This window comes from Podarcis filfolensis (assembly GCF_964270895.1).
Source record: "Podarcis filfolensis genome assembly, chromosome: 8".
In the NCBI taxonomy this organism is placed as follows: Eukaryota; Metazoa; Chordata; class Lepidosauria; order Squamata; family Lacertidae; genus Podarcis; species Podarcis filfolensis.
In genome coordinates this window covers 64,031,902-64,053,816 of record NC_139611.1, presented here as the reverse complement: position 1 = coordinate 64,053,816, position 21,915 = coordinate 64,031,902, and the positions used below count along the sequence as shown (strand labels likewise).

General features: G+C 44.3%; 1 protein-coding gene across 1 annotated transcript in view; it reads left to right on the top strand.

Annotated features, from left to right (window-relative positions):
• The first annotated feature begins 2,582 nt into the window (after positions 1 to 2,582).
• CRYBG2 (crystallin beta-gamma domain containing 2) overlaps positions 2,583 to 21,915 on the top strand; it is a 58,608-nt gene continuing 39,275 nt past the window's right edge. The window contains 3 exon segments of the mRNA XM_083625702.1: positions 2,583 to 2,943; positions 4,829 to 4,916; positions 14,228 to 15,360. Coding sequence (XP_083481828.1) covers positions 2,759 to 2,943; positions 4,829 to 4,916; positions 14,228 to 15,360 — 1,406 coding nt within the window. The 5' untranslated portion in view covers positions 2,583 to 2,758.

Sequence of the window (21,915 nt, the reverse complement as noted above, 5' to 3'; positions counted from 1 at the left end):
CCTTGGATTTACTGGAGAAACTTCTGCAAGACCAATTTCTGAAACCACTGTCTGCTTGCTAGCAGAGGTGGCCCTACCTTGAGATGAGGTGAGGCAGTGACCTCAGGTGGCAGATTTGGGGTATGAACATGTCTCAGGGAAGGAGACTGGTTTAAGATTGGCCCTACTATTAAGCAAAGTGAGGCAAGGATGGGAGAGGCTCTTGTGGTACGCTGGCCTCTCACCTCCTTTGGAAAAGGCTCAGCAGTTATGAGTAGGTTCAGTTTTTTTTATTAATGATCTGGACACCATGCATCTGTACAGTACAGTACTTGCAATTACACACAGGTCCTGCTTACTAAACACAATGCATTCCGTGGAAATCAGTATTTAGACAAGCATTCACATAACAAGCCTACAATTTCCATTATTTCTCTGAAAATATTTCTAAACTGGGATTTGTCTAATCTCTCCCCCCTCCACTTTTTTCAATGGTTTCTCCCTGAAATGGCTGCAGCCAATCAGGAAGAGAATCTGATCTCTCCTCCCTGATTTGTTTGATCTTTCCTGCTCTGCAATGCATCCAATCTCCCTACCTTCCACCCTGGTTTCTGTACATGAAAATGGCTGTCCCCAACCAGCAAAGCAGAAACAAGCAGGGAAATAAGGAAGCAGGCAAACTCTGGATGTTTGGGTATCTGAATGTGCAGTGTTTTTAGCAAAGCTTTGCCATAATGCATTACATTTAATTTTAGCACAGTGAGTGGGCCAGTAGTGGGACTTGTGTACATTGAACACAATTCACAATAACAGACTGTGTTAATCATGTTTTGGAAGTGGTGTTGCCTTTTTAGCCATTTACCAACCCTGAATGGGCAGATTCACACAACTAGCCATTGAGCGTTAGAAGTCTCTCACAGCAACGTCCGACAAGGTCCAGCTTGTAGTGGCCCCAAGGATAATGGATTGTTAGGTGATTAAGAGAGGATTTGAAGAACTTAATGGGTTTCTGAAGCCATTATTTCTGATCTTCAGCTGGGGTGAAGAGTTTCTTTGCCATTCCTGAAATTTGGTACCTACAAAAGCTACTTACGGCACAATCTAAAGTGTGTGACTCTCCAGAAGTAAGTCCCGTGGAGTTCACCAGGACTTCTCAGTTAAGAGTGCATAGAATTGCACTGTGAGAGACTCTGATTCCAAAAAAAGTCTGAGAACTGACCCATTTACAATCACTTCTTCAAAATGCAAGACACTAAAGCCCTATTCATTAAAAAGACTGCATGTGGGAAGAGACTGGAAGTCTGCCCCATGCATTTGGAGTACTGATATGCTACTTTTATTGTCATGGTTTTCCCCAAAGAATCCTGGGAGCTGTAGTTTCTTAAGGGTGCTGAGAGCTTTAGGAGATCCACATTCTCACAGAGCTACAAATAGCAAGATTTCCCTGCTGTGAGGAATTGACAGTTTAAGAACTCTAGTAATTGTAGTTCTGTGATAGGAGTAGGGGTCTCCAAACAACTATCTTCACCCATAACAAACTACAGCTCCTAGGATTCTTTGGGGGAAGCCATGACTTTAAAGTAGTATTAGGGTTCTTTTAATTTTATGGCATGAATGTGCCCAAAGTGTGCAGAGGTGGCCATGCTAGCCCCACACTTGGTGCCCTGTCTGTTCCACCCCCACCCTCAAACTTCCTCCAGTTGAGCATAAAATTCTGAAGGGGAATTTTCCCCAGGTTTGTGTAGCTGTGCAGAATTCCTGGTTGCACCAAGGAGTCTAAACATGTTCAGTCAAACACATGAAGAATCTCTCCCCAGACTTTGAACCTCACTGCCTGAAAGTCTAGAGTGGAGCTAACAACTACCCAAAACAAAGAGAACATACATGCTCCAGTGGTTGGTAGTGCAAATCTATTAATGTGCATAAAAAACCCACCCTTCTTTGGGAGTTTGGAATTCAAAACACTTCATTCTTAAAATCTGACCAGAACTAGCTTGAAAAAGTAGTCAGACCAAACAAAAGAAGTTTTTAACACTAAAACACATACAATTTTTTTGTGTGTGTGGCCTGAATGAGTACCAGAGTCCATTCTCCTTTCTATTTTGTATGGACCACCAGGCTAGGGCTGATGGGAGTTGTAGTTCAAAAACTTCTAGAGAGCACCAGGTTGGCAAAGGCTGCATTAAGGGCTTTAAAGGTTAATACCAGCACCTTCCTCTTGAGCCCATAAATTAACCGGTAGCTTTTCCTCAATAAGTTACCAGTGGCTGCTTTGTTTACTCTCGGCTGCCGTTGCTGGAACCTTATTATGACCTAATCCCTCAGCCGCCACCTCTCAAATTCCTCAGGCACCTTTGCTCCAAAGTCCTTCCCCACCTTTCCTTTGGGGCTCTGAATGGCACATTTGTCTCTAGGCTGCTCCTGACCAGGCGAACACTGCCCCCCTCCACCCCCCAAGTTGGAGAAATATCAGCCAGGAACTTAAAACCGCTCCCCTCTCCAGCGTAGGCCTCGGAGCCTGCCCTTGGCTTTGCTCCCAAAGCGGCACGCCTGGATCTGTCAGCAGGTGTCACGCCTTTCACACCCGGATCCTCCCCACAGGTGGGCCGCCTCCTCAGGCTGAGGGAGCGTGAAGGTGGAAAAGCAAAGCGCTTCTGGCTACAGAAAGAGCCACCCGCCTGGCCTTCGCTTGCAGGCAGGGTGTAGCGGCAGCCTCAGCCCGTCCTCCTCTAGCAGTTCATTTCTCTCAGGCCTGGAGGTCAGGACTCAGTTTGCCACCATGGCAAAGAAAGAGGGTCTGAAAAGGCGGCTTTCTCGCTTCTTCTCAAGGAGTGAGTTGAGCTTGAAGGAGCTGCAGCAGAGGCGGGAAAATGAAGATGAGGGTCCCAGGTTGGCAGGAGCGAGAGATGAAGGCGGCAGAGGGAAATGGAGGATGAGGCCTCGGAAGAAGAGAACCTCGGAAGGGTGAGTGTACTAGGATAGGCCTGGAAGTGCCCCTGGGTCAGGAGTAAGGATGTGGAGGGTGGGATCTGTCAACATGCGTTATCTTAATTTCTCTCTCCCCCCCCCCCAGTCTTAAATTCAGTTTTCCACATTTCCACATGAATCGGAGATTATTATTTGTTAGCATCCTTGTGAAAAATCATATTTTAGTGCAGTGTTCTTTGTATGCAGTTTTGGCTAATTACACATTTTTGCAAGCAGCTTCCCCTAATATATTGCATTTTTATATGTTATTTTCTCAAATATTCTGTGAACTGCCCCGAGATCTTATAATGAAGGGCGGTATATAAATCTAAAAATTAAATAAATTATATGCATTTTTATGGAAACACTCCCCCCCCATATATTTTTGTAAACATTGGTTGGAGAGCTGCATCATGAAATTCAGTTAAACACAATTTTTAAAGGAGAGCTGTGTTGCAGTTTACAAGTGCAGATGTGAAGATTCACCTTTACACCTTTGTCAGGACATAGACCACATAATTTATATATATATATATATATATATATATATATATATATATATGGACAATGAGGTGCTCAGATGTGTTTTTGAAGTTATCTGCACATTCCTGTGTTGGGGGAGTGTGCATAGGTTTATAACTGGGCAGAGGCCGTGGCTCAGTGGAAGAGCCAGAAGTGGCTCTACTGTTAGGCAAAGTGAGGAAACGGCCTCAGGCAGCAAATATTGGGGACCAGTGGCGGTAGACCCCTGACTGTGCCTTCTCCAGGCAATTCTCCCCTTTTGAAGAACAGAGGTATGTATGCAATATGGCATGTCCTGGCTCCATTAAACTAGCTTGCTTTTGTATATGGAATGTGTTTGTCCTCTGCAAAATGTATCGGGACAGCCCTGTGCAGAACACTTCTTTTGCATGCAAAAGGTCCCAGGTTCAGTCTCTAGGAAAGGTAGGGGAAAATTCCTGGAGAGTCATTGCTAGTCATTGCAAACAGTCATTGCTAGTCATTGCAAACAATAACTGTGCTAGATGAACCAATAGTCTGACTTGGCATAAGCCAGCTTCCTGTACAGGGGTTTGCAGGAAACAGCTGCAGATCAGTGGTAGAATCATAGAGTTGGAAGGGACCACGAGGGTCATCTAGTCCACCCCCTGCAAGGCAGGAATCTTTTGCCCAACGTGGGGCTCGAACTCACGACCCTAAAATTAAGAAGTCTCATGCTCTACTGAGTGAGCTATCCAGTAAAGTACATATGACAGGTGCACCTGAATGCCAACATATTTTTTTTTTGACAAATAGATGTTTGGGTCATAATCAGCAGCAAGAAGGACATTGGACATTTCTCCAGGAGCCCTCGGCAATCCTTCCTTTCCACTCTGCAGCTTGCTGATATGCTCCTGTCCTCTGCTCTGTTTGCATTTCAACAGGAGCTGTTTCAGGAAACAGGCCACAGCTGAGTCATCTCAGGGAGCTCAGTAGGGATCATCTTTCAATGAACAATTAGCGTCAGATTCTAGTTTTGCCCTCACTTCCTCTCTCTCAGCTCAAAGCAACCACTACCTGAGCCCTGAGTATTTTGAAGGACCAAATACCAAATATAAGAAAATATTACCTTACTTGCTGGTGGCAGCAAGGACAGGCGATAGTTAAGAACAGCAAAGCATGAGTGAGGGGTTACAATTCAGGAAACACCCCCCCAAGAGGGCATGCAGCCCTTGGGCTGTAAAAGGATCTCCACCCCTCATATAGGGAGTGGCTGGGATGGGCAAGTGCTCAATGAAAAAGGGAAGCAGAAGCAATTATTTGGCTGAGAGACGGTTAGCCTTTGTGGCCTCTTGTGTACCTTCCTTCTGGCTCCAATCCTTCTTTCTCGATTTCATTCCAGGGCAAGTGAGGAGGATGTAACCTCAGTGCAAGTGAAGCATGTTATGGAGCCCCCTAGCTGCAGTAGGTCACAGAAGCCAGCATCGAAGGTGAGCCCCACTGCTGTCAAAGAACCTGTGGAAGGGCCTTCTTTGGGGCAGGAGAGGTTGTGAGGAGTGCGAACCCAGTGGGACTTACTTCTGAGCAGACATGTTGCGAAGGCTTAGATAAATTCATGGAGGATATCCATAGCTACTAGCAGTGATCAGTATGTTCTGCCTCTACTGTCGGAGACGGTATGCCTCTGTATTCCAGTTGCTGGGAATTACAAGTGGGAAAAGTGCTGTTTTCTGGTTTATTTATTTAGAAAACTTAATAAACCACTTGATCATAAAAATCTCCAAGTAGTGCAGAAATAAAATTATAGGTAAAACAAGGCTGAAACCCACAAACCAATTAAAAACAGGGGCTTGCATACTTTGTTCCCCAACCCTTTTCCAAGGGTGTGTCAGGGAAACAGGATCCAGTGAATCCAAAGCTTCCCTCCAGCATACCTGTAATAAGATCCCTTTTTTACTGTTACTCCATTGGACAAATATGGTGAAGCAGCAATGGTGGCAGAGCTCCCTTTCCGAGGAAAGAGGGAGATTCACTCATTCATGCCTGTCAGCCAAAGGACCACAGGATCACACCTTAGTTGAGTAATCATTTATATTGATTAAAAATCCTTTGATTTTTTTAAAAAGCTCCTCTAAGTATCAGATTTTCTAAGTAATGGTTAATTATTCTTAAGGCAAATACCGTATTTTTCGCTCTATAGGATGCACCAGACCACAAGACGCACCTAATTTTTGGAGGAGGAAAACAAGAAAAAAATATTCTGAATCTCAGAAGCCAGAACAGCAAGAGGGATCACTGCACAGCAAAAGCAGCAATCCCTCTTGCTGTTCTGGGTTCTGGGATAGCTGCGCAGCCTGCATTCGCTCCATAAGACGCACACACATTTCCCCTTACTTTTTAGGAGGGAAAAAGTGAGTTATAGAGCATAATACGGTAATTACACATCTATGTGTGATAAGCATCTTCTGAGAAAAGACACATGCATCCTACTCACACAAAAAGGCATTATTTATTTATTCATTTATTTGTAAAATGTCTATCCTGCTTTCTGTCCCCAAAGAAGCTTTCAAGTTAAGAACATAAAACATCCAATTAAAAAAAACCTGCAATCAATACAAACAAGAAGCAATGTCAGAAGTGTAAAATCCACTCAGCATCAAGGAAAGGCTCCTCTGAGGTAATGCTTGCTGTGACACATGTGTGAAACAGGGAAATATATTTTCCGTCAGAACAACTGCTTCATTCCTAATCCATGCAGATTTGATTGATTAAATCAGTTAAACTCATATGATCAATAAGTCAAAATGTAGTTAATCAATTGATAGGTAGCTCTCTTTGACTTGTATTTATTTATTTAGTATTGCTTTTAACAATATGGTACACAATCACCTGAGAATTTGATCAGGCTTACTTCTGAGCATATAGGTGTTGGGTTGCTCTGAATATATGTATATGGGACGGCTATTTATTCATTGAAAATGCTTCTAGGCCACCTATCAAAATAGAAAATACCTTTCCAAAGCAGTATGGAAAATATACTGAAAGCATTTTAAAACAAGCATTAGTATTCACAATCAAAACAATAGCACAGTAATAGCAGTAATAGAGCAACATACAGCAACCCAAACATTAAGCTACTCTCTTAATGGTGGTTCACTTGTGGCTGAGGGGGTGGGGGTGGGAGAAATCAGCCATAAGAGGCAAGGTGCTTAACCCTTTGTCTACCCTCCAATTATGGATGGTGGAGAATAATTTTCAGTCTAACCCAGCAAGGTGATTCTTAGTGGGATGGGTAAGATGTGCTTTTGATATCTCCCATCTTTGTACTATTGATTAAAGCATGTCACATGACTCCGTTGCCTTCCCGTGACACACAGCTGACACACATTTATGTGTGCTGATTTGTGCTTGTGGTGGCCCAGCAGTTAGTCTCCTCTGTTATCACCTGTCAGTCTCATCTCTATAGTTCACTGTCCCTCCAGGGCACTAAAGGCAGCATGCACCAGGCTAGGCCACTTGATGCTCACAACCTAGAAGTAGGTTTAGGCTGAGAGGAAGAGGCTGGTCCATGATCACCCAGTGAAATTCATGGATTTAAACCTGGCCTCTCCAGTCCAAGCCCAGCACTCTGCCTTCTATGTGGAAGGGCTATAGCTAGTGGCCAATGCTCCTGCCTTGCATGCAGAAGGTCCCAGGTTCAATTGCCAGGAAGGGCTGGAGTAAATCCCAGTCTGGAATGCTGGAGAACTGCTACTGGTCATTGTAGAATGTAGATAATACTGAGCCCGATGGACCAATGGTCTGACTCAGTATAAGACAGCTTCTTATATTTCTATATTCTACACCACACTAAATCTGGAAATGACCCAGCCAGCTGTGTTTTGTGTGGGCACACAAGAGAACAGTTTGTTTTTAATATCTCAACAAAAGGGGGGAAAACTCAGTCCCACAGTGCTATCCCTTTTGAATGTTTTGGCCTGGCTGGACTGTGACCTTGAACAGAACAGAATGCATCCCTCAGCCGAAAAAGGCTCTTTCCACCTATGCGCTAAGTCAATACACACTTTGTTTAACGTATTTTGACAGCTATTCTCTCCCTCCTTTATTTCAAAATGATGTTGAGGCAAGTTAACAATAATAAATACACCATTCAGCGATATAAAGACATGCATGTCAACCATGCATTAAAAAACAACCATGGAAGGACAGCATTAATTTGTTGACATGAATAGTCAACAAAATATCTCACTTTGTAGAGCCACAAAATTTAATCTTAGGGTCATGGGTTTGAGCCAAACAGTTCCTGCATTGCAAGGGGTTGGACTAGATGACCCTTGTGGTCCTTTCCAACTCTACAATTCTATGTCTGTCCCTCCTTAAAAAAAAAGTTTTCAGTTATGTCAAGGTGCATACAGCTTCTTTTTCCCAAAGATAAGGATGCCCTCTGCTGGAAGCAAAGCCCAACTGCATGGGCCTGTGCCTTTTGCAATAGAGTTTCTTTCAGTAAGTGTGGGCACTTCAAGGTGTCCCGTTTATTGAGCTTTCATCCCAATTGGTTTGCAGGGAGATTAGACAACATTGGCTCTTCAAAAAGCATCCATTGTGATTTTTTTGTTTTGTTGGGGGGGACATTGTGCCAAAGCAAGTGTTAACTCCCCACTCTTTCCAATTCATTTCCCCATCACTTTCAGAAAGCCTACTTTTGTGGGAGAAGTGGGTTTGTTGTGCAAGAGCTCCAAAATCAGCTCATTCGTGCAACCTGGATTTGCCAGTATGGGACTGAGTCTCACCTGAAAACAGCAACAGTCTGGAAACACCTTGTGCCATGTTATCCCTCCTTACTTAGCACACTTCAACTGTTTATTGTACTCAGAATCAGAAAGATTAAAGGGTGTGAAGTATTCCATCTCTTTCACCATGTGCTTCATTCATTCATTCATTCATAGCGTTATAGAGTGCCTGTCCAACCAAGCAAACTGCAAACATAATTTAAAGCATGAATTAAGACCAGTGAATCGACATTGGAGTGGAACCCTGATTCTCAAATCATGCCTCAAATCATGTTCATGCAGTCACTTCAGTAAAAACATTTAAGATTATTCCCTCTGTCTCCAATGTTCAAGCAGTGAATGCTGTTGCAAATGTAGTCAAAAGAGTACCACACCAGCAAGCTTGGGGTTAGGTGAAGTACAAAAAAAACTGTAAGGAAAAATACCAAAGAGTGTGGGGAGGCAGTCCAATGAGGATTGAACATGCTCAATGGACACATAATACTGACTGTGGGTGGAAAAACAGAAAACCAGGGAAGGGAGACGGAACGGAGACTGGAAACTAGAAGAAGCAAGAATCACACACTGCAACATTTTGTTGCAGATCCGACTTGTAATTTATTTTGCCATTTTAAGACTTTGATTACATGTTTTAATCTCCAGCACCCTGCAGCAGAAGAAGACTTGCAAAGCTTGTCTTGCTTAACCTATATGTAGCCTGTGATCATGCAGTGTTTTCTGATCTAGCATCCTTCTTGGACTTGTTTGATGTAGCAGCTCAGCTCTTGCAAAGCACATCTTGCTTCCCTTTGAGTGAAGTATTATTTATAGATTTGGCTTTTGCAGAGTTCATTTTGCTTACCTTAATTGCTAACGTCTTTGAGTCGGTGCCTTTGGTTAAGAAATAGTCATTCTGAGACACCTTCAAAACAGAGGTATGTCAGACACCACTCATTTGAATAGTGAACTTACCATAAGTGGGTGAGTGCCAACAGCCCAATAAGATTATAGCCAACTCTGATAAGCAAGAGAAAGACATCAGCAAGTTTAGAAAAGCTTTTGGATTTGCAGAAATATAGGAATATATTTACGAAAAAAATCCTAAGGGGACAAAAAACAGCATGTTGAATAACCAAGGAAATCTGGGGCATGCGTGTGAGTGCATGTGTGTAGATTGTACAAACTGAGCCACAAGAACCAAAGTGTTTCACAAGCAGTTGTAGGGAAGGGGGAGCACAAAAAAAGAAGTTACTAAGTATAATCTAGAAGTGCAGCTGCTTTATATCTTGGTAAGAGTCCTGCAGTTCTGGTAAAGTCCCTTTGTTGCACACACTCCAGTCTGCACGATACTCTGTATAAAATGTTATTCCATTGAGAGAAGGGGTTGGGGGACGATGTTATCCAGGGTAAGAGGAACAAGGATTTCCCCCGCTCTGGGGATTTATTAAATTAGGGGTGGGGAACCTTCAGGACCTTTTTCTCTGGCCACACCCTCCCCAACCACACCCCCTCTTCCCAGGCTGCACCTCTCATCAGCCTTGCTTCTTCAAACCCTCCTGGCGTTCTTGCCTGGATGGAATGGGCCCTTGAACTCTGGCTTGCCCACAGCAGGATGTACAAACATGTGTACAGTGGTACCTCGGGTTACATACGCTTCAGGTTACAGACTCCCCTAACCCAGAAATAGTGCTTCAGGTTAAGAACTTTGTTTCAGGATAAGAACAGAAATCGGGCTCTGGCGGTGCGGCGGCAGCAGGAGGCCCCATTAGCTAAAGTGGTGCTTCAGGTTAAGAACAGTTTCAGGTTAAGAACGGACCTCCGGAACGAATTAAGTACTTAACCCGAGGTACCACTGTATTAACTATCCTACTGCACAAAGGTAAATTCCCAATGCCTGGTTGTCCTAGGGTTCTTGATGGGTATAAACAGGCCTGGAAGGTAGGATATTTTGTCCTATTAATTTAATGTGACACTCAAATTACTCAGAAGAAAAGTTTCTCCTTGGCATGTTTGTGGCAGTGTCACTGTCAACCGGTACAGGAACCTGTTGGGGTGGAGAGCTACCTTGAAGCCTCTGAGTTCTCAGGAAATGATGGCATGCTCCACTGGGAGCGAGCAGAAGGGCGAGCCACAAACTAATTCACCCAGGGGCAGAACAAAGCAAGTCACCTGAAGCTTTGAGCACAACTAGCGAGCGAATATATCTGTGGTGTTTCCTCCCCGCTTCCATTACCTACACAGTTTAGAAAAGGAAATGTGTGGGCTGCAAAAATTCCCAAGTGTTTCCCTTACGGTCCCTGAAGCCAGAGATGTCCATCCAGAAGAGATTCATCTGAGCTAAATGAGATCTTGCCACATAGCTTACTAGTAGGACACATGCTTAGCATTCAGAAAGTTCCCGGTTTAAGCCCTGGCATCTCCATGTTGGACTGGGAACAGCTCCATTCTGAAACCCTACCAGTCAGTGTAGACGATACTGAGCTACGAAGATCTATGATCTGATTTGGAAGGCAGGTTCTTGTGGTTTATATCCAGCTAAGTTCTGCTCAGTGTACACCCAATGAACTTAGCAGACTCAAGTTAGTCACATGCATTGATTCTGAAGGGCCTGCTCTAGACCCATGAATCCATGATGCTTCCCCAGCACAAAATACAACTTGAACTACGGAGGAGGAAGTTGTTCTTTTGGCTCTCTCTCTCTCTCTCTCTCTCTCTCTCTCTCTCTCTCTCTCTGCTAGCTGTGGGTCTAGCAAGGAGGAGATAGTGTCTTCTCTAGTGCTTCTTTTGAAGATCGTAGAGTGAATCGCCCTTGTTTCAATCACAGCCATCTCTAGAGGCCAGTTTGCTTTACCTACAGTACATGGAGGTGGAGACGTGTTTGGGTGGCAGCTGTAATCTCCAAAGGTGTGTGTGGAATGTGCACATTTGGCCGCTTATTATCTAGTGATTTCCTGCTACATCAGCAGCTCCTCTGGGTGGAGCACCCTTGGGCTGTTTTGTAGCAGCTGGAGCTTTGCTGTGAGGGAGGGCAGGGCCCAAATCCCAGCAGGGTTCAGCTGATACAAGTGGAACCACCCACTAGCTGGTATGTCAAGGGGGATAGTGAGGATTACATTAAGGACACAAGCCGCCCTGCTGCTATGTGCCTAATCAGTATCACTACAAATAGCCAACAGTTGGCTACAGGACTTAGGACCTGCCTCAAAAAAAATCTGGCTTGGGGAGAAAAAGATACTCCAGTATAATTAGGCTTGTTGAATACAAAACATTTGGATTCTTGAGAATCTCAATGCTAAACTGACATTCCGAAAGCTATGTGGCTAGTCCTCATGGCTGTGAACCGAAGACTTGAACATAAGTGAGCAGTGTGTTGGTAAAGGCTGCAAGAGGTGGGACTTCTGTGCCTGGCATGGTGGCTTGTCTCACCCTCCTTTTCGCTTTCCCATGCAGCCCGCCTGCCCTGTTTTTCTGTTCTTGCGACCAAATCTCCCTTAAAAAGTAATTGAAGCTTCTGAATATAGGGTCATACTTACAAAAGTATGGGTTTTTTTTTGTAATTATTTTTATTTTCATTTCCAAATGAAAAAAACCAATTAACAATAAAGAGAAAGAAAAAAGACTCAAGCAAGATAGGAAAAGGAACGGAAGGAAGGAGATGAGAAGAGAGGAGGGAATGGTAGAAAACAACATTATAATTCCAGACAATTATCTTTATTTTCAGGTAGCGTAGGGTTCGGGTATATTTTGTTAACTTTTGATTACTAATTAGCATGTTGTTGTTGGGGGTTTTTTTTAGCAGCATACATTTTATTGGTTTTATTTCAGTACAGAATTTTGAGGTTTCTTGGAACAAAAAGGGGACTTCCTATATTAAGATTCCTACAGGCCAATGTCCGAAAGTTGCCCCTCTTTTGGCTGCAGACTACGTAGTCCAGGAATTCCCCCCCCACACAGCTAGGAATGTAAGGAGGGAGGGCTTTCCATTGCATCTTGTGTTCTTCACAGCCAGTGCTGTTTCTATTTCGCCAAAACCTACCTTGTCCATCTAGCTAACTGCTATTCTGCTATGACCAAAACAAATGTAATTATTTCAATGGAGGGGAAATGTCAAGAAAACAATGCAAAAATCATAGTTATTATCTGCAGACTAAAAAAATAAATAAATAGAGAATGCCACTCACATTCCATCCTGACCCTGGACAAACATGCAAATTATGGCAATTTCTGCTCCCATTTCCGATGGAATTCTCTAACATCCCTAAATACAGCTGACTGTATAAAACTGCCCTAAGGGTCTACTCTGCAATTTAAAATCCTCTCCCAGGGGCCAGCAAAGGTTTGCTTCCCATTAGGCAGAGTGAAGCAGCTGCTTTGGGTTGCAGCTGCCAGGAGACTGAGAGAGTGCCAAGATTTTGGAGACAGAGTTGTGAGTGTCACGCGGCCTTCCCTGTGTCTCCTGAACCTGCCTTCCTCAGGCCCAATGGAAGATGCTGTCCCGTCATCAGTATTGTAGTAAGATTTGACTTCCAGCTTGCCTGCCTTTTGTATATAGAAAGAGGAGTGCCGTATTGTCCTTCTCCTCAGGCAGGAAAATATATTGGCCATCCCTGTTCAGGGCATTTCCAGAACAGCAAAGCTAGAATTAGAGTTAATGGCTATTTGTTAGGTTAGGTTTATTGAACCAATGAGTAATTTCCCACAACAAAAAGGTCATGAAGCAATTTACAAGACGACTAAAATATAGCAATAAAAATACATAAGCTTAATTAAAAACAGAGTAAGAACATTCGGTCTTTGGTGCTGGGAAAACAAAAGCATATTTCCCTGGCGCCAAAATGGCCACAAAGTTAGCACCAGGCAGGCCTTCCTGGGGAGAACCTTCCACAGACAACAGAAACTACTACAGCAGAGGTGGGGAACCGCTTTGGCCTGGTGGGCCAAATCTTTTAACTTCTCCCACCCCACAGGCCAAAGTTGGCAGGAGTGCAGGACCAGCACCTGTCATTATCTGACTTCATATCAATGTCAGGTGATTAATAGGAGGTAAATCCCACCCGTCTGTCAAAATTGGCCAGTGAATGTGGGGGGATATAGTGACCAAGCGGGACTGAGCTCCCCATGCAACAGCTTTTGCATCCAGTCAGAGGATCCAACCATGTCTAAGATAATCACCAGAGGCCCAGCTCTGAGTCCTCCACCCCACTCTAAGGTGAGCTAGGTAGTTACCAGAGACAGGGCTTTCCTGGTGGTGGCACCCCAGGTTTGGAACTTTCTTCCATTATCTTTTACCTTGTGCCAAAGTTTGTTTTTGATTGACTTTTAATGGCTTTTAGTAGTTTGAAAGGCTCATGTTGTTGTTCATAAACTTGTTATAATGTGCCGCCTTGAGAATTTGCGCTGAAGGGCAGTTTATAAATATTTTAATTAATAGCATAAAACAATTTGTGGATAACTAGTTTCCATTTTTTTATTTGATTGATGGACAAGATCAGTCTAAGTTAGACAAGCATAAGGCAAAATATTTATTATAGCTGGAAATTTTGATTCAGTGATTTTGGCTCAGTGTTTATTCATAGTGATTCTACATCTGGGATTTATGGGAGGGGCAGTTAATACTGGTATCTATTCTTGCATTCTGTGTTTATGTATGCGTTGTTTTGATAAAGACTGCAAAACTCATACTTTTTAAACAGGCATTTCCATTCAGCAAATAACATGCTGCCAAGCTTGTAAAAATACATCAGTCTAGTCACCTATGGTTCATAAAAATTGCCTCCAGGTAATCATGCTGGAAAGCTGTAGAACTGCTGGGCTTTCTCCCCTTTTAAGCCAAAAGTTAATAACACTGACAAATTCAGAGATGAAGGCTAGTAAAATATTATACAAGCTACTTACTGCTGTGGATCTTTTTGCAAAGCTGCAGGCAACCCAAACATATATAATCTTGTTCAACTGTTGCATATACAGGGTTTCTGTCCCACCCCCCCTTTCATAGTCTCTGTCTTCTCACAGTTTCTTTTCCCATCCTACAGACCCAGGCTCTCAGTTATTCAGAGCCTGATTTGTGGAGGAATGGCCTACTGCGCAAGTTTGGGAACCTCACTTGGCACAAGCGACAGAGTAGCCATTTTGAACTCTCTCAGCACCCTGGGCACCTGGCAAGCGATCCTTGGTCAATGGGGCGGCTTCAGAGACCAGCTGTTGGCAGTGACATGGATATGAGGAGCAGGGCTGATTTTTATCCTGCTGAAAATCAATCTGAAAAGCAGGAGAGACCTGAGCCTTCATCTAGGCTAAGTGAAACACACTCTCTAGGGACCAGCCCAGAACCCTCCACATCCTTTGACTCTTTGCTTTGTTGGGGAGATGGAAGCTCTTGGGAAGGGTCTTTCTCCATCAGTAATTCTTCTCTGTGCTGCCCAGCAGCTCCCGAAATGAAAGGAGAAGCCCTCAAGCTCCCATCAGTCCTGGAAGAAAACAGCAAGGCCCCCAAGCCTGCCTCAGAGTGGACTGAAAGTGTATTTGAAGGGTATTTGACCATGGGGACGTCCCACCCTGTTGATACAGAACAGATGGAGAACCTGAGCTTCAGCAGTGGCCTTGGAGAGTCCGTCTCTGAGCACGTCAGTGGTGCAGAGGATGCTAAGACGGCCACAGCAAGCCCACCTGTTGATCAGCCTCTGGAGGTAGCAGATTCTGCCTTGGCCATTAAAATCAGCCTGGGCAAGAATGCCCCAAAGATCCGCTATGAGATAATGATTACAATGACCAAGGAGGCGGAGAGGGCTGAAGCAGAACCCGCATTCAGTTGTGGTGAAAGAAGCCTGTCGTGTCACCCGTCTGGGGAGGAAACACTTTCTCTGGGGGTTGCTGAGTTAGAGAAAAGAAAGGAGCGACGTCACCAGGAACCAGCCGGACCAGCTACCCAGCTGTCAGCGAGCGAGGAATTCCAAAACTGCAGAGGGCTGCATGGGGTGGGAACCTGTAAGGTGTGCGGGCCATTACTGACTCTTGCCACTGGGAGCCCAGCAACGCTGCAGTGGAGATCGGAGACCAGCCCAGGAGTGGGTGAGGCAGACCAGAGTGAAACTGATCGACTGCACTCGGAGGATGGTGTGCTGGCGAAAGAGACAGACATCGTAGCAGTAGGATCTCCAGCCAACAGGTACGTGGGGGAACAGGTTTGGGAAGCCTCACACTACAGCAGGTGTGCCAGCCAGCCCTGAGCTGCTGAGAATAGCTTGAGAGACATGTCTTGGCAGAGAGAAAGGGAGCCACAGTGTCTGTTCTTTCCCCTGCATGCTTTGCTCTGCTGCAATGCGAGTGGGAAGTTTTGCGTTTGAGAGAGAGTGGAGTCTTTGGTGCACACTGCATGGGGGCAGGAATTGAGGGGGGTCAAAGAAAGGCGCTGTTAACAGCTTCTCTTGTTTGATGGTCCAGACAGCAAAGTTCAAGGTCATGGAGAGGAATGAGCAGGATTCAAGGCTTGGATCCTCCCTGACCTCCGTGCTTGGGCTTCCACCCTCATCTGACTGAAGGCTAGAGTAATGCCGTCATCCAGGGGATTTCTGTACCACACAACTGAAGGGGGAAAGAAAAAGAATTGTGTTTAAAATGGTGAGGAAGGCTTCCTCTTTCGAAGGTTTTCATCAACAGGGAAGTTCAATGCAGCTGTGTGGCACAGTTCCACACACATTTACTCAGAAGTAACTTGCACTGAGTTCATTGAGGCTTGTTCTCTTGTAACTGTTTAGGATTATAGTCACTGGGGCAAGTTTGAAGCAACAGGTCTGCAAATGAAAGGTATGCTACTTCTTGTGAGGCTGTTTTTTTCTGGAAATGATTGTTACTATTAAATTTTCTATTCCGTCCTTCCTCTCAAAGAAGCCCAAATACATTAAATTGGGAATGTAAATGAAAAAAGACAGGCTTTCTGTGTATTAAGTTATCATTTAAGGAATAAAAATTAATTATTTCACACTTCCTGAAGTAGCTTGGCAAGGCACCCACAATGAGAAGTTGGCTTCACAATATGTGAATTTATTTAACTTTAGGTTGTGATCCTATCCACCTGCTACCCTGGAAGGAAGCCCCATTGAAATGTATGGTACTTGTTCTGAGAAGACATATTCTGTATAGGATTGCACTGTTAATCACTTAAAATGTAAATACTTAATTCAGTTCAGTGTCTGTCCTGACTCCAGTCAGATTCACAAAAGCAATTATTTTGTTATAGTCTTTCACCATCTTTATTGCTCCCCCCACCTACAAAGTAACTGGAAAGTAAAGCATGGTGAAAAGCGCAGATATATTCGCCTTTTTCAAGAGAACATGGCCCTGCTCTTTAAAAGAGTTTTATCCATTAGCAAGCATTTGTCATACACCCGACAGCAGTGGTGTAGCATGGGGGGTGCAGGGGGGGCTGGCCGCACCAGGCGCAACATCTGGGGGGGGGGGCGCACTCGCACTCGCAGCTCTCTGCCCCCTGCTAAAATCCACGGGTTAGGGGGCGCAAATTACTTGCCTTGCCCCGGGTGCTGACAACCCACGCTACGCCACTGCCCGGCAGGAGATGTGAACAGCATGCATGGGGAAACATGTATTTCTGAATAACCTTTACAGGAGCACTTAAGACAATCAGGTAATTTACAACAATATAAAATACAGTGCAATATTAAAATCAGTTAAAACTGAATATTTCCTTAGGTGCACTCCAGCTCAGACATTCCAAATCAAGAGTAAAGGCTTTGCCTTGGCTCTTTGCTTTTAGAGAAAGATGGGCAAGAAATATAGTCGGAAATAAGGACCCCTTTCTCACATGACAAACACCTAATAAAGGCAGGGTCGCCTGACTACAGACTCTGAGATGTAGCAATCAGTTGAAAAGTGTGTGTTGGGTGTGTGTGTGGTGTAGGTCATTTCCCCAGCTTACTCCACCAGGTCAGTTAAGGAGGAGACCCTGGACAAGGTGTCTTCTGGTGCCTTCTCCCAATGTCACCCTACTGACCACCTGATAGGGGCATAGGAAGCTGCCTATCCCACCTGCACAAGAGCAACATTCAGGAGCTGACCCTAAAGGCTACCATTGCTTAGGATCACTGCCTTTGCTTGGAACTTGGAGTGCCTTGAATACATGCATAGATGACAACCAGAAAGCATGCCCTAGATTTTGCTAGCATGATTAACATTGCTGTGGGATGATGTTTGTTTGCCCATTCTAGGTCATTGTGTTTGTTTACAGTGGCTAGGCCACTTCAAGTGAACTATATTATATATTAATTTTAAAACGTGCCACACATGCTATAATTTAAGCAACACTTCAAAGTTTGCCTTAAACAAACACTTCAAAGTTTATTCTTTACTAGATTTGCATCCTCCAAAAAGCTCAAGCTTCATGGTTGCCCCCCCACTCCTGTTTTATTGTCTCAGGAACCCTTTGAAGCAGATTAGGCTGAGAGTGCCTGGCCAGAAAGGTTGGAAGGAATTGCCAATTTCAGTCCTCTCAGTTTCCCGTTCTTAAATTCAGTTCTCCATATTTCTGCAGCAATTTTCAATAGATTTGTCTTTAAATGGTGAACTGAATCAAGATTTCTCCTGCAGGCGAGCTTCATAGTCAAGGGCTCATCCACACTGACCTTTAAAGCACTAGGGCAAAAAATAAAAAGGGCTCAGAGATGGAGATTTAAAGCACAGACCTGTGCCTAGAAATGTGGCACAAAAGGAAGTCCTCAGTGGTGATTTCAACCCTGGTCTCCTCTGTCTTAGTCTGACCCACTACATCCACAAAACAAAATGGAATGCTTTGTTCCATTTTTTTGTCATTATGTAGTGTGTGTGTGTGTGTGTGTGTGTGTGTGTGTGTGTGTATGTGCACGCATCATGGAGGTGCCAATAATATCAAAATATCTGATTACTCCCTCCACCCCCACCATCATTACACACAACAAGGGGAACAACACTGTGAAATACTACTTATATGCTAGCGCAAGTATGTTGCCTTGTGAGTACACAATATAATGCTGCCTTCCATTCTCTCTGTACTTACGGTGCCTTCTGGTCAGTTCCTTTATTTTGCTCGCATTAGATCACAAGCTGCTTTTTGGCCCAAAATGCTCCAAAGCGGTGTGAATTGAGTATAATGACAATCAGCTCTCAGACTGACAATCTAAGTTCCTAGATCATGGAAGGACTGCATGTGGATGGTCCCTGGTTCAGGTAGTGCTAGGTAAATCTCCTGCCTGGTACCTTGGGGAGCCACTGCCAGTCAGTGTTGTCATAACTGAGCTCTAGGGGCGAATGGGACACCTTGGTGTAAGGGAGCTTTCTATTATTGAATGGGTTTAGCTTTGCAAAAAAAAGGGGGGGTAGTCTAAATGGCCTCTGTGCCTTTTTCAACTCAGTCATCCTATGATATATTTAGGATGACACAGTTTACACATTGAAAAAGTCCCTGATTGCAACGGATGCCCTTCCTTTTCAGCAGGTCCTTGGCATTCTATTCACTGCTCACACCCAACCCCACTAAATATTAATGCCTGTGCTTTCTCACACATTAGTTAATTGCATATGTAAAAGCAGATTAACATGGGCTTCATTGCATGGCGGAGTAGGGCGTTGTAATATTGCTTGCAGACAGGGACAGAAATAGGTACCAGAGACCACGGAAATGGGATGCAGAAATTCATGGGCCACGTTTTCTGCTAGCATTCCCCAAGGCCATGGAAGTATTTGCTAAAACAGTGGTTTCCAAACTGTGTCCTGTGGAGTTTGGGGGCTCCTCTGAAGTTTAATGGGAGCGCCATAGCAGAGACGCTTCCTAGGAGGATGCCTTGATTACTACTGCTAACCTTCCCTTACCTCATCCATCCACAGAACAGTGTTGGCTGGGGGTGTTCCAGCTTAACACACTCAGTTCATGCAAAACAGTGGTGAGGCCCGAAAGGTCAGGTCAAGGGTCTTCTATGAGCTGAGGCCTCATCTGCACTATACATTTAAAGCTGTATCATACCACTTAGAAAAGCATAGCTTCTCCCAAATAAACCTGGGAACTATAGTTTGTTAAGGGTGCTATGTGTTGTTAGGAGACCCCCTACTCTGCTCAGAGAGCCACAATTCCCAGAGGGAAGAGGGATCAAGAGTTAAAGCACTCTGGGAATTGTAGCTCTGTGAAGGGAATAGAGGTCTCCTAACAATGCTCAGCTCCCGTAACAAACTACAGCTCCCGGGATTCTTTGGGGGAAGCCATGACTGTTTAAAGTAGTACGATTCCTGCTCTAAATGTCTAGTACTGATGGGGTCTGCATATAAGGACGAGAACATTTCTCCAGCATCCCCTACAATGTTCTGAATGTCATGGAAGGTGTTGAGGACGTAACAGTCAGAAAGCTAAACAAGAACTTAAGTGCCTCTGTCCAATGAGAGCAGGTCAGACACAGGAAATGCCTGACTCCACCCGGATGAAACTAATAGGTCCGGTGCCTTATTTATTATAACTGACCTGTATTACAACATTATCCATACACTTGGATAGTTTGTGAATAGCCCATTATAGTGTGTGCCTATTCAGAGGTTCCTCAGCTTCAGCTAATGAATTCAGGGGTAACGGAAGGTAAAAAAATAGTAATTAAAGCCACAGTGCTAGAGATGGATGATATTATTTCTCCCTACTGTTTCCATATCACCTATTGATTTTTCCACTTCACTAGCACTTCAGTATCCGCAAATCTGTAATCAGCCTGATTTTGAAACATGGTTGGGCAACTTGTCTGATGCCAAAGGCCATATTAAATAGGAGACAGCAACCGGAAGTCTGTTGGCTCTGTGGCATATTTTGCTTGTGCGTAATTGGCACTGACTTCATTTGGCAGGTGCCAAACTCTCAATGGCCATGTTTTTCCCCTTCTCACCACCTCCCAGCCAGCTCACAGGGCCAAGAGTTTCCATATTTCTAGCCCCAAGTCTTCAGAATCATAGTATATCCTTTTTGTAAGAAAGGATTAGGGCATAAATAAGATACAGAACTAAGCAAGTGGGGGGCATTCGTTCTCCAGACACTAACTATTCAGAACATAGGACCCTTGGGTGTTAAACCTTAAGGACTAGGAACCTACTTCATTTAAAAAAAAAACCACAATGGCTTAGTATATATTAGTGCTTTAATTGTTCCAGTTCTTATGTCCCTCATTCCATATTTTAGACTATTGATACAAATGGGATCTGCAACAAAATGTTGCAGTGTGGACTGCTCCTGTTCAGCATTCCAACCAGCCAGATATGCCCTTTTCCAGGATATGGCATTCATTCTCCCCTCTCCCCAGTTATCCACACATACCATCACCATAGTCAGTCAGTTTTATGTGTCCACTGAGCATGTTCAGTTCTCACTGGGTTTTTCTGATAGAATCCTCCCTCCCATGTTGTTTAAATGGTTGTGGTTTTCTGGTACTTCTGCAAATCTCAGGGCTCCCCTGAGCCTCCAGATGACCCCCCTCCTGTGTGTATGTGGGGTGGGGGGGTGTGCCATTTTGGCTACATATGCAACGACATCTAAATATCAGAAATGGAAGGTATGATGTAACAGAGACAAAGCAAACGTCCAAAAGGATAGCATTGGTATTGTTCGACCAAGCAAGCCAGTCAAATTTTCTCCTGCAAGTACAAAGGCTGTAGGTCACAGATATCACAGTCCTGGGAATTACCTCTTCCTGAGACCCTGGAGAGCTGGGCAGATGGACCAATGGACCGACTTAGCTTAAATTGTTCACACATTCCTATGGGCTGTGTTACACATTCAACAGAATGAAGTAGCAGACTTTGAGATGGTAGTATTCTGGAGGATTAGAGGTCACATTTCCCCCACATAAACTGTTCACCTCATGTAGTAAGTTAGCATTTCAGGGGGAAAGCTGATAGTCTGTGCATCTCATTCCTTAACGCTTGCAATTCCTCCACCATTGGAGGCAGTATGTCTCTGAATACCAGTTCCTGGAAACTGCAGGAGGAGAAAGCACTATTGCACTCAGGTCCTGCTTTCAGGCTTCCCATTATCTGTTTGGCTATTGTGAGAACAGCATGCCGGGCCAGATGAGCCACTGGCCTGATGCAGTAAGATCTCTTTTTTTGTTCTTGCATTCTTAATTAAACAGTGAATGATTTTAAACCAATGTTGGTTGAGCCTCCCACAGTCAGGTGATGAAGAACAGAAGGCTGCTCAGTAAGAAGCTGGTTTTGTCCCATGGTTTTACCTGTGGAAATGCTTTTCTGTGGCAACATTATATTTCTGTTATTATCATGTGGTTGGGCATAAGCTTTCGGTGTTGTGGGTAATTGCTGAGCCACGTTACACACTGATGAAGAGTGAGACATGGCAGTGGGACACCACAAGTGTTGAACCTACTTTCTTTTTGTTATTCAGAGCCACTCCAGTTTTAATGGGACAAAACGTCCTTGGGTACAGGAGCATAGGAAGCTGCCTTATGAGTCAGGCCATTGGTCTATCTAGTTCAGTTCTGTCTGCACAGACTGGCAGTGACTCTCCAGAGGTTCAGAGAGAAGTCTTTTCCCAGTCCTACCTGGAGATGCTGGGGATTGAAACTTCTGTATGCAAAGCAGGTGATCTACCGCTGAGCTACAGCCTTTTGCTGCCTGTGGCAAACGACAAGATGGCAGCCATGTGTAGGAGCCAGGGGGACGGGCAGTTGAATCTTACTTCAACACTGGC